Source organism: Sorex araneus, chromosome 4 (genome assembly GCF_027595985.1).
Source record: "Sorex araneus isolate mSorAra2 chromosome 4, mSorAra2.pri, whole genome shotgun sequence".
NCBI lineage: Eukaryota > Metazoa > Chordata > Mammalia > Eulipotyphla > Soricidae > Sorex > Sorex araneus.
In genome coordinates, this window is record NC_073305.1 from 49929352 (window position 1) to 49941862 (window position 12511).

Consider the following 12511-nt stretch of genomic DNA (forward strand, 5'->3'; position numbering starts at 1 on the left):
TTTGTAAAATTCTGGAAAGGGTAGAGGACCTATGTCTTGCAAGCACTCTGAGCTCTGAATTTGTTAATATCATCTTTCCCGAGATGCAGCTTAGAGTATGGTGCCTGTGTAAACTGTGAACTGTATCACTCTTTTGGAATAGTGATTCTCTGGGCCAGGGTGTCGTTCCTTGATGCTGAGTTACCAAGAAATGCCTGCAAAATGCACCTGTATCAGGCTGGTTGCATGCCAGGACTTCAACACAAACTATGGTCACCGTCTCAGTGCCTAGGTGATCCTCTATAGACTTCCTCGAATGGTTGTTTAAATAAGACTAAGCGCTCCGACTTGGCTCTGCCTGGAGATTTTCCCATTAGTTAAGAGGACTAACAACAGTACATGCAAGGTGCAGGTACTTTTTCCCCTTTATTCACATTACACTCCTCCTCCGGCCCCCGTCAGAGTTTATTATTAATAGTACGCCTATTATTTAGGATTTTAGAGTAAAAGCCAGTCTTCCTCGCGAGTATATACATTCTTTGAACAAACGTGTCTGATATGTTCACCAATGGTTTCCAGCACAACCTACAGTCCTATCACTAAGATGCTTGACAGGTGATTCTTGGGATGAATGAGGGACCTCGGGATGGTGTGTGAATTGATACAACAAAATAGAGTCTAGGGGATGGACTGGAGCAATACTAAGAAGAGCTAGGATGCACTCACTTAGAAAACTCATTGGGTTCTGAAGGAAAATTAATTTTCTCCCTCCCATGACAGTGGGCTAAGCCATCCCCAGACCACTTGCCCTGGGGTGAGGCAGCGTTGGGCGGTTTTAGATCTGCTAGCACGCTTCCGCAGACGTGAGGTGTGCACAGAAGCGGAGAATTCATTATAACCGGTTAGTCATCCGTGGAGCCTGTAGACACTGCCCGTGGGCGGGGCGCACCTGGTGCGTCTCCACTGGGGCCTGTTCTCCGCGCTGAGCTCCGCCGGAGCCGGGCTGGGGAGGCGGCGGCGGCGGCGGCTGGGGACTCGAGGGATCCCCCGCCACTCTCACCAAGCACACAGTTCCCTCAACGGTCCTTCTCCTCCCCGCGCAGTTCACTTTGAGGTCGAGCCCTGTATCAGCGGTGGGGGTCGGGGTGGGTGGGGGGAACTTTTCTAGGGAGCAGCCGGGGGAAAGCGGCTCCCTTGACGGCGGGGCTGCAGCGGGGCCGGGAAAAGCGCGCGCCGAGCTCACTGCGGAGGCCCCGCGGGCGAACTCGGGCGGCGGCAGGAGCGCGCGGCTCGCCGGGCCCCTGGACTTGCGCTTGGCCGGCGATGATGACTCAGCCTGCCCGCTGCTCGCTCTTTCCGGCCAGCCAGCGCGGGGGTCCCCACAAAGTTCCCACTCGCACCCCGCACCGCTCACGGGGCCCTCCGGGGGCCGGGAAAGCAGGGCTCGGGTGGCAGCGCGGGAGGCCGTGGGGACACCCGGGGTCGCCTCTTCCTTTGCGGGCGCCCGGCAGCCTCCTGCCCGGTGCGGGGAGGTCGGCGCGCGGGGCTGGGGGCAGGGGGGGAGCGGGCGACCCTTCCCGCCTCGGAGGCATCTCCGAAACCCGGGCACTCGCCCTCCAGGCTGCACGGGGCGCCCTCCGGGTTCTCCCCATAGCCCCGGCCTCCCGGGCGCCCGCGGGAGCGTGAAGGGTCGGCGGGCGCCTGGGCGACCCCGCTGCGGGTCGGAGCCGGGAGCCCCGCGCTCGTGCGGTAGCAGCGCCGACCCGCCACCTCCCCGCCCCCCGCAGCCGCCCGGGCTCAGGCGCTGCGGCGGGCCGGACCCCGGAGCCCCAGTCCGGTTCCCGCCTCGCCCCGCCGCGCTGGGGGTCCCCCGTTGGCTTCCGCGCGCCCCCTCTCCGGCCGCACATTTTGGCCCCTTCCCGCGTTCCTCCCCGCCCGAAAAATTTCGCGCGGGGGCGGGGGGAGAGTGTGTGCGAGGGAGGGGGCAGGGTTAGGGGGGCGCAGGTCGAGCCACCCGATCCCGGTGATTCTCACCCAACTGGGCCCAGGGGAGGTGGGGGGCGGGACACCCCCAAAGGGGCACGCGGCGCGGGCTCGCGGCGACCGTCAGCAAAGTGCGGGGCTGCGCGCGTCCTCCCTCCGCTCCCACCCCCACCTGGCGCGGGTGCCCCGAGCGCGGGCCGGTCGGGGACCGGGCGGAGACGGGCGCCCGCGCCCGCGGACTGCGGAGTTGCTCCCAAGTCGGCGGCCGCAGTGGCCGGGCGGGGCGGGGCGCGCTCGGCCGCGGCCAAGGACACTGGAGTTTGCGAGTCCCCGCCCGCGCGGCGCCTCCCGCCCGCCCGCCGCGGCCCGCCGGACTCCCCGGGGCCGCCGAGGCGGGGCCGGCGGCCGCCGCTGCGAGAGGCGCGTCTCCCTCCTTCCTCCCCTGCTGCCTCCCTCTCCACCTCGCTTCCCTCCCGCCTCCTCCCCGCCCTCCCCCCGCCACCCCTCCCGCTTCTTTTTCTGCTCCCCCAAGTGAGCCCGGCGCGCGAGAGGCAGGCGGGGCGGCGCGGAGAGGCAGCCCAGCGCGTTCGCCCACCGCCCGCTCCGCGCAGCTCCCCGCGGCCACCCGGAGGAGCCGCCGCCGCCGCCGGCGCGTCCGAGGGAGCCCAGCATGGCCGGGCCGGGCTGGCCGCGCCGCGCGTCCCGGGGGGCCCGGGCGCTCCTGGCCGCCGCGCTCCTCCACGCCGCGCTCCTGGGGGCCGTGGTGCGCTCGGAGCAGCAGATCCCGCTCTCCGTGTAAGTGTGCGCCGCCCGGGGAGGGGACCCGCCGCTCGCTGCCCGCGATGCTCAAGTTTGGGCGCCCGCAGGTGCGTCCGGGCAGGACCTGCCGCGGGGCGTCGGCGACCTCGCCCTTCGCACCTGCCTCCCGCCTGCGGCGGCGGCCGGGCGGCGGGGTTGGCCGGGTGGGTTCGCCGTGCCCCCTCTGGCAGGCGGGCGATTGCAACCCGGACAGGTTCACCTTAAGTGACAGCGCCAACTTTGAAGCCCGTTTACCGAATCGAACTTCCACGGGCCATTTATTTATCCCTCCTCTTTCCTGTCTTGGCACCCACTTCTTTTGGGGGGTGGGTTCTCCCGACTAATGTTGACCGGGCGATGCCCCCGTTTAGGTGGTCAAGTTCTCAAGCAGTGATTTCCGACAGAATCCGGTGGTCTTTCTGAAGACCGGATACTTGGCGCATTCAGAACTCTGTGACCCCCCTCGGGCCCCCTCCCGCGCTGCGCTCTGCAGTTCGTGCTGACAGTTTCCACCCAGAACGCTTCTTACTGCTTTTTTACCGAACCCCCCCCTCCCAAATGTTATATCGCCCGGTTCCTTCCGCAACTGCCTGGTGTGTGCGCGCGGGTTCGCGGGGACACGGGTGCTACATGGGTTCCCGTGGCCTTTCTTCCCGCAGGGTGAAGCTCTGGGCCTCGGCTTTTGGTGGGGAAATAAAATCCATCGCTGCCAAGTACTCCGGCTCCCAGCTTCTGCAAAAGGTAAGGTTTCTGGGAAGGCACCAAGCGGTGCCTCTTCCAGCACAGAAAATGGAGGCAGACTGAGTTTTTCAAACAAACGTGAAGCCCCCCGCGTAGCATCCGTGATCAGAGGTGTGCGCGCGCCTGTGATTCTGATCCCGGGATTCTTGGCAGTGTTCTGTGCAGCGACTTCTCCCTACCAACCGGTTATTTTTAGATGACACTTGATTCTAAACACAAAGAAAGGCAGGAGACTCACTCGCACTGTCCTGGCCGGGGCTCGGAAACTGAGTGTTTTTGCATTGCTCTCTCAGTCGGTATTGCTGTTTCAGCGCCAGAGCGCATTCTCCTCTGGCCTCAAATTGCTAACTTCATCCAAGGGGCGATAACAGTGCCTGGGCTCCTCTGCCCGTCACCTCGCCTGCATTTGGCGTCTGGGGTTCAGGGTATCAAGAGACAACCGCTGCACTATTGTTTGTCATCTCTGCAGTTGTACAATCCCATTATTCCCCAATCATCTAGACCCAGGGCTGGGATGCATTACATCATTACAGATAAGGAGAATGAATGTGGTTATCTTCCCACTCAGCTGCAGGGCCGGGTGATAACCTAGGAAAGGAGTCCACAAAGTTAAGAAATTGGTCTGCGTCCACATAATTCTGGAGAGTAATGAGAATGGAGAATTGATTATTAGGCTTTTATCAGAAGCTGCATCAATTTTAATTCAGACAGACAGCATTATGCTTAAAATTACATTGGAGGAGATAGGAGTCTTCACCCTTCCCTCCAAGAAATAAAGAAAAGAAAAGAGGGGGGCTGGGGAAGTGAGATTAGAGGGGTTAAAGGAATTTCAAGTTAACAAATCAACAGGATTAATGCCTCTGTTCTCTCAAAGATAGAACATAAAACTGGCCTTTGGGGGATAATTCTCAGAAAATGGGTACAAACAGCTTAAATTGTTAAGTTAACTTTTAAGCATTTTAAAATGTGCTTTTTGGGCCAATGTAACATATGTGTTATGTATGCTGCCTGGTAACCAAGTACGTAATTTATTTATGGCATTCCACTTCAGAGAGTAGCATTTGGGGGGATGTTATATGAAACACTTTGTCACATGAAATGCAAATATCATAATAAAGCACTGGACCACAGGAGATGACAAGTAATTCCAGCTTAAAAAATTGTAATTGTCAGTAAGCCATATTTCTTGAAACTGTGGAAAGATTGTTTGCCCCCCTATTATTTGGGAGAAGAGTCCATTAATTTATAGGCACTTAATAAAAACTTGAGGTCATGGCATTATATCTTTATGAATGATGACAATCATTTACACATGTCACCCCCCTCCAAGTTGATCAGACTTGCCCCTTTAGCTGCTATTCTTTTAATCTTTTAATCTGGACCAATTTGTGCCCTGCGTTGGCATTTTGCCCACATGTTTTATGTGAAGACTTTTGGATGCTGCATTGCCTATGTACTTTCCTTATGCTTTTAAAGAAGAGAACATTTTGTGCAACTTTAGAGAAATATTTCTCCTCTGCATCTTGTAGTTTAGTTGTAACAACTCTAAGAGAATCCTTTTAGAGTCTATGAATGCTTTTCTGGTGGTGCTTATATATCTTGTCTTCTCCTGTTTTGTAGTACATGAAATAGGATTTACCCTTTTTCTTAAGTCTCCTGCGTGCACACACAAACATACACACACACACACACACACTGCACAAAACCTTATCAAACCTATTATTGGCTAGTCTTTTATAGCAAATTGGAGACAGCTAAAAGGCTTCTTGTACCTTCTCATCAGCATCCTTTCTGATAGTGAATTCATAAGCCTAGCTTTGCTTTTGTCATGTTTGCAGCTTGACAATTGTGTAATTATTTCCAGCTGTTTGTGGCTTTGTTATTTCTTGCTGTTGCCTGGCATTTTGTAATCTGATTCAAAAGGAAGGTGAGGTGTTTCTTGGCTTTGGTTTCCCAGTGGGTATCTGCTCTTACACTTGGATTGCCAGGCGAGGACTTCCCTGAGTGATAGTCCTGAGTGATAGCCCTGAGTGATAGTTTGGGAAGAATTTTATCAGGTATCTTTTGGCTGTCTTAGGCCACTGCCCCAAATATGACTATTTGGAAAATTAGTGAAGAACATTACTTCAGAGTCTAGAAAGAGAAAAGATCTGAAGTGCTTAGAGTGTGAAAGGCAAAACATTCTTTGCAGAAACAAGGGGTAACTGCTTTCCTCTTGCTTATTTTGAAGTTTCTGAGAAATTATTTCCCTAGGTCAGACTACATACCTTTCCATCATATCACTGCATCCTTAACAATAAGATACTCTTAAAATGAGTTGGATCTTGGGGGCAGAGGGGTCTCAAAGGTGACAATGCTCTATTGCATAATAGACTGTAATTGCACTTTTAAGGAATGGGCATTTAAACTTCTTTTTCAGTTAAATAAGGTAAGTTGCATACCCCTTTTTAATGTGGTTTCTCTAATCAACACTTCATGTTATGAACTGATGTAATACGTTCATTTTCAGAATGGAGTTTAGTAGATTTTGCACTCAGGCAAAGATTTTGCAAAATAGTTTTTGCAAATGGAAGTTAAATAATAATTGGTTGCCTATTTTAAGGTGTTTGGAGACTGGGAAAACTGCCATTTTGGTAGCAGATTTTTATTAGGTAATGCAATTTGAAGTGGCAGTTTTCATTGACTTCATCAATGTTAATATAAACATTTAACAATATCCCTCATTGTTATGGCCTCACAAAGGAGACTATTTTTACCAAATCCTTTCGTATTTAATACCATGACTTTCATTAATACAGTTTATTATATAATAGGTATTTATTGCTTAATTTTCTCTATTTTTTGGTTTGTTTTTGCTGATTGCACGAAAAGCAACCATTAGCTCCTTATAAAGGCGATATTTTTTATTTCATCAAGTGCACCAAGCTGTGTTTGAGCATAGCTGTGTGTTTTCTGTCCAGCAAGTGCATAGGACTTGCCTTCTGGAATTGGGGTGACTCTGCAGAGGTTGCACAGTGATTCCGGGATAGTGGTCCCTGAGAAGGAAGTGTTGGGGTGCTCCGTGACTGCATGCTTCTTCCTTAGCTGGAAGAGATGCAGACTTCTGATTTACTACAACTTTGAATTAACTTTCCTATTTGGCATGTTTGTGTTAGTTTTGCTTCATGCTAGGCTTGTTTCATTTCCCCCCAAGAACATGCTTTTGTGGGGTGCTTTTGGGGAGGCAGACTTCCCACATTCTCTATGTTTTGGGATTCTCTGAGAAAGCGTTTTAGCCAGTCTGCTCACCTGAGTTACTCAACTCATGGGTTCACCCTTGGCATTCACAGGAAAAAGCATTAATTACTCTGGCAGGATTTCCATTCCTTCCTCCTCTTGGAGATCTGGGTAGGAGCTGGGGCTTTCGTACCATTTAGTCCTATGTTCAGGGAGAGCAGGTTCTTGGGAATGCAGAGTTCCAATTACCTTTTCCAGCAATGTGACGATAAGGACAGCAGAAACACAGGCAGCGGGTGTCTCTACCATTAATGCTAGACAAGAATTGACATTTGTTTTGGATGCCTCACATAGCTCCTACCAAGCACACACTTCTTGGAGTGCACGACCAGGTTTTTGCATTATCATCTATTTATTGAGAAGGCTTTAATACATACACTTGATGTCTCTTTCCACAGGACAGAGTCAGCAAAGTAAAAGGTTGGTTCTTTAAGCCATTTTGATAATTATGACTTTTCATCAATGTGGAAATCGATGGGCTTTTAAATAATTAAATAGGAGTGCTCACTTATCAGGAACGAGGGAGCGGCATTGCGCTGCCCCTAGGAAGCTTGACACGCTCCAGAGGGCGATGATGATGGGGAGTCACTACTTCGCTGAATATTTCTGTCAAATAAACATGGTTATTTGTCATCGTGCAAGAATAATGTGTTCAACCTATGCTGCCAATGCTTAATTCATGGCACTACTTCAATTACTGGACTTTTACCTGACAGATTATTTTTTTTTAAGTCTTGAAATCTCACAAAGGACATTCTCAGTCTTTTAGTGCAGTTTATTGGTCTCATTAACCTATCCACCAGGACATTAGCAGAGCGGGGTAAGCCAATTAAAATTCAGTTTGTGGATTTTTACCCACACATATTTCTGATGACATGGCCAGTTTTGTCCAGATAAAGTTCTTCTTGTATAGTTTTACTGTGATTTTTGCCCGAGTCCCTTAATTTTTTCTTCTTCTTTTGTTCTTTTCTTTGAAATTTCTTTTCCATCAGATCTATTTATGCTTTATTTATTTATTCTTCATTTGGAACCCTAAAGTCTTTGTGGCTCAAGAGGTTTACAGATGCTATGAAAAATTAAGGAAGATGAAAAGATAGGCATGATGTTCCTATTAGAGGCAAATTTCAGGGTTTTTTTCCCTCTTTTTTAATTCTCACGTTACTTTTTAAATTTCATGTTGGTTTTATTTTGTTTAAAATTTATTTTAATTATTCTAACACTGGTGTGCTTTAAAAAAATCACACAAGTACCAAACCCCCTAATCATTATGAGGTTTATCTGGCATGGGCAACTGCAATTAACTACAAATTTCCAGTTTGTAATGAAGTTGTAGCATGTATCCAGCTGAACAAAAGTAAAAGAAAGGTGAAACCATTACCCAGAGCACCTGTGGCCTTGCCTGATGTTTTATAGCCCTGCAGTTTAAAGCACACGCTCAGGGAAGTTGAAATTCGGAATTTTGGTGGAGTGAGGAGTGGCTCAGATCTCTGGAGTGAATGCTTTCCATGTAGGAGCCTTCGAGTTGATCCCCTGCATTGCATAGTCCCCCAGCACGACTGGGGACAATATCTCCTCCTTCTCCTGCCTGCCAAGCTGGGAATAGCCCCTGAGCACTACACCACTGGGTGTGGCCCCTGAGCCAATAAATAAATAATGAAAAAAAATTGTAACTTCGACCTTTTTGGAGTTATTGCAGCGGGGGGGCTTTGGGGGGAACTCCGAAGCTGTGCTCAGGGGGCCTGGGGTCACATATGTGATACTCAGTCAGCTGGGTCCATAGATCAATATTCTGATCTAGAAATTCGGTACTGCTTATGCACAGCAGTGCTCAGGGATCTTCAAGACTATGTCTGGCGGTGCCATGGGTGGGTGAGTGGTGCATGTAATGCAATTTCAGGGATCACATTTGGGGCCTCATGCACCCACAGCCTCACAGCCTTTTGAGCTATCTTTCAGCACTGCACTCCTCTACCCCTCTTTCCCCCCACCCCCATTTTTTGATGGGCAATTCCTGCTTCTGTTTGTGTTAGTCAGTAAAAAAGTGGAGGGATTGGACTGAGGTAAAGAGGTACAGTCTCTCAAGGATCCTTGTTTCATGCTTGTTATTCCTCTGGGTTTACTTTCTTAGTGGCCAAGCAATGGGTGTTTTCTTTATCCGGTGCACAGAAGTGAATGGCATTGATTTCAGGGGTCTCGAGACCTTGTGCAGTCACAGTGCTCGTGGACGTAGTTAAGCGTCTGGAAGATGCTAGTAGATGTTTTAGCAGGTTCTGTGTTCCAGGGATGTGATGATATGACTTCAAGCTAGGCTACGGCTGAGAATGATCAACAGAGGCATAGAGGTTGTGAGTGCTGGTCTATAAAGTAACACTTGAGGCCTTGCCTTCTATATTATATTTACACAAGAGGCATAATGGCCCATGGGGTTGGTTCATCAAGAGTGCTGCAGTGCTGCCCAGGCCTGTCATCCAGAGAGAGGAAAAGTCCTCCTTCAGGCTCTTACAGAATCTTCATCAGCCGCTTCGGTCTAGTAAACAAAATGTGCAAGGGAAGAAAACAACGCCGAAAAAGAAGAGATGCTTGGTTTCCCTTTATTTTACTGAGCGTCTCATGACTGGCTCCTTCTGAGGTGGTGAGTCTGAGACAGAAAGCCAGATTCAAAGACCCCCTCAGCACTGCAGTACCTTGAGCAACATTCTCCCTTGAACATTTGACCTCTGAAGAGACAATGTGGGTGATGGGGGGGTCAACTGCTTTTCAGAAGGAAGTTATTTCACAAATACAACTTTGAAAAGGGCCCAGTAGGATATTAATAAAGGGCTAGCACTTCCGTTTCCATTTGCCTTGGACAGAGTGGTCTTTGAGTACACATTCTAAGGCTACTTAAGCAAGACAATCAGTTTATAAAGGGAATTACTTTTCTATGCAGCAGAGTTGCAGTTTCCCCAGATCAAGGTTGGGGAGAAATACACAACCTAGGCACCAGAGTCTTAATGGGCCTTTCCAATTGGAAAGAACATTATCTCCTCACAATAGATGTATGGCTACTTTCCCCACTTCGTGCTCTTTGGTGCTTGGCATTAAGAACTAGGACCTTACCATGGTCAATGGAACTATGATGTATGTAAAACCTTAAGTGACTGGTTTTACTGACCAGAACTCCGCTAATGCATGTTAGGTAGAACCGTGGCCAGTCTGTCGTCGGTAGCCATGACTTGTACATGCCATCACCAATATACTTATCGAATTTGTGTGTACGTGTCTATTGCAATAAAAATGGATGCTGCTCATCCCAGAATGTGTGCCAGATGCATCTGTTGTTGTTTTTGCTGCTGGAAAGGATGGCTTGACAGAGTAACAGGAGGCTAGGACAGAACTGAGTAACCATCTTGTGGACATGGATGTGTCACTTTCTGAGATCTTTTGCAGAGAGCTGGATGCTGAGTGTCTGCAGAGACCAGAAGCAGCTACAGAGTTTGAGTGGCCCGGAGCAAAAGGAAACTATGGACTCCTTGTTATAAAAATTATTTGTGCCATATTCCAAGGTGTTAACATAAGTGCCTTAAACCTAAGCCAGACCCAGTCAAGCTGTTGTGGGAAGACTGTTCCCTTTGGGGTTTTCTCTTTCCTTTCCTTGCTGGGTGGATTGTCCTCTTAGCCTGCTTTAATGTTACTGGCTTCTCTTTATCTTCCTTTGCCCACCTCTGCCTGCCATAAGAGGTCAGAGCTTGGAGCATTTTCAGAGAGGGGAGATAGGGTTTTGTGAAGAAGAGGACATTGGCCTAGCAGCAGAGGTATCTTCTCCATCTTTTCTCTGCACACATTTTTCTAGTGGCCTTGTACAAATCCTCTAATTTAATAGTAAAAACAGGTAGATTTTTTTGGCAGTTCTGCATTCAGTTTACTTTACATGTATCATCCCATTAAATTCTCCCGGCCTCTTGATGAGGCAGGACATGCCGTTCACTTCCTTTATAAATGCTGAGGCTCACAAAAGTTGAGTAGCTTCCCCCAAGTGACTCAACTGGGATTCCAGAGTCCGCTCACCTGTAGAGTGAAGAGAACATATTGTTTCAGAATAGCGAAAGCCCAGATGAAAGCTCAGAGGGTACGGTCGAGAGTTAACTGCACTTGGAATTGAGACCTTGATCCATCATCTCCTAGCTCAGTCACCTTGTAGTTTAGCATTTCTAGACCTGTGCCATTAAATGTGAAAGGAGACCAGTACCTTCTACCTTACAGACTGTGGGGAGGATTAAATGAAATAAAATATGCCAGGCACCTAAAAGCTTCCTGCCAGCAAGTTGCTGAGGTCATTATTGGTTGCAGAAAGCAAGTGCAGGCACTTCAGATAACCTTCACCGGGGATATGTGGGGCCTGGGTGCACACTTGGACGCAGCAGATGAATGCGTGCTTGACAGTGAGTGAGAGCTGGATGCTGGTGCACAGGGATGCTGACCCACCCAGCACCTGACAGGCTGTTGCCAAATACCAAGCACTGGAGAGCTGGAGAAGGCTGCAGGGAACACAGCCACTGCCTGGACGTTCACTCCTCTCAGAGTCATCTCTCCTCTTTCTGGGCATCCGGAAGATAACCTGAAGGGCCTCTCACATGAAGAACCACGGCGGGGGATGGGGGTGGGAGGAAAGGGGCTCTGGGTGGCAGGAGAAGGTGCATGGCAGTTTTAAGGGGTAGATTTACCCCTCTTCTCAGCCTGGCCTGGGTCACTGCCAAGGAAGAGGACAGCTGAGGGATGGACAACCATTCCTGAGCTGCGGGGAGAGGAGGAGGCAGCTACTATGCAGAAACTAAAGAACCATTTCCCCTCATTTCACAGATCCCCCACCAAGTCAAATCTGCTCTTTATCTGTTTGCTCAGTCCCTAAGTGTGGCAAGGCTGTGTTCTTTATTCTTGATTATTTGAAGTATTCTCCAAAGATTTTGGTTTCTGCATTGAAAGGAGTGTTTGGCCTCTAGAAGTCCCTAGAGTTTAACCCCCTCCCCCATGCTGTAAACTTGACCTCTTATTTTCTTTTTGATTTCTTGATTGATGCTAATTCTTGGCTCTCAGGAGGTCACAAAGTATCTGCTTTTAGAAAGATTTAGATTTCTATCAAGAGAGAGGTATGTACTATTGAAAGAGACTTCTAACAAAAATTTAAAAGCGTGGGCTCTGTCACTGAATTTTGCTTTGTCAATAACTCATCTTACTTTTTTTGGGCATTGGTTTGTTCATCAGCAAAAAAAGGAGTAATAATAAAGCACTCTATCTTAGAGCTATGGGGAATAGTGATGTAACATCTACGCAGTAGCTTAGAACATCTTGGTTCTCTGACTATCCTCTGATTTACAGAACCCTGATTCATTACCAGTGAAGAGCAAGAGAGACTTCTGGAATTCTGTACACTCTGAGCACATGATGAGTTCATAAAATATTTTATAGTTCATTAAGGCAGTATTTGTCACATGCATTTAATGTGGTGGGCACGATGGCAAACAAAAGCATCTATTATATTTATATCCCTGGGAGGTGGAATTAAAATCTTTTTGATTTATTTTCAAAATTGTTTTAATCCTGTCCCTTGTACAATAAAGGTGGGCTGTGGTGGGTTTTGAGTGTGTTCTTGCTCTCACATAGTACTGTAATTTGCAAAGCAAGGTGAGTCAGAAATACCGGGCAGGCATTTGGCCCTTTGTACCTATTCAATCTGCACTGCTTTTTCCTTTGTACT

At 49.0% G+C, this 12511-nt stretch overlaps 1 protein-coding gene across 2 annotated transcripts in view; it reads left to right on the forward strand.

Annotated features, from left to right (window-relative positions):
* The first annotated feature begins 1950 nt into the window (after positions 1-1950).
* The window catches only part of CACNA2D3 (calcium voltage-gated channel auxiliary subunit alpha2delta 3), a 999345-nt gene continuing 988784 nt past the window's right edge, over positions 1951-12511 (forward strand). The window contains exons 1-2 of one of the 2 annotated variants that reach the window (XM_055135106.1): positions 1951-2757; positions 3420-3501. In XM_055135106.1, the coding sequence (XP_054991081.1) occupies positions 2633-2757; positions 3420-3501 (207 nt within the window). In that variant the 5' untranslated portion in view covers positions 1951-2632. The remainder of the gene's footprint in view (positions 2758-3419; positions 3502-12511) is intronic. The other variant, XM_055135105.1, reaches the window with a different exon arrangement.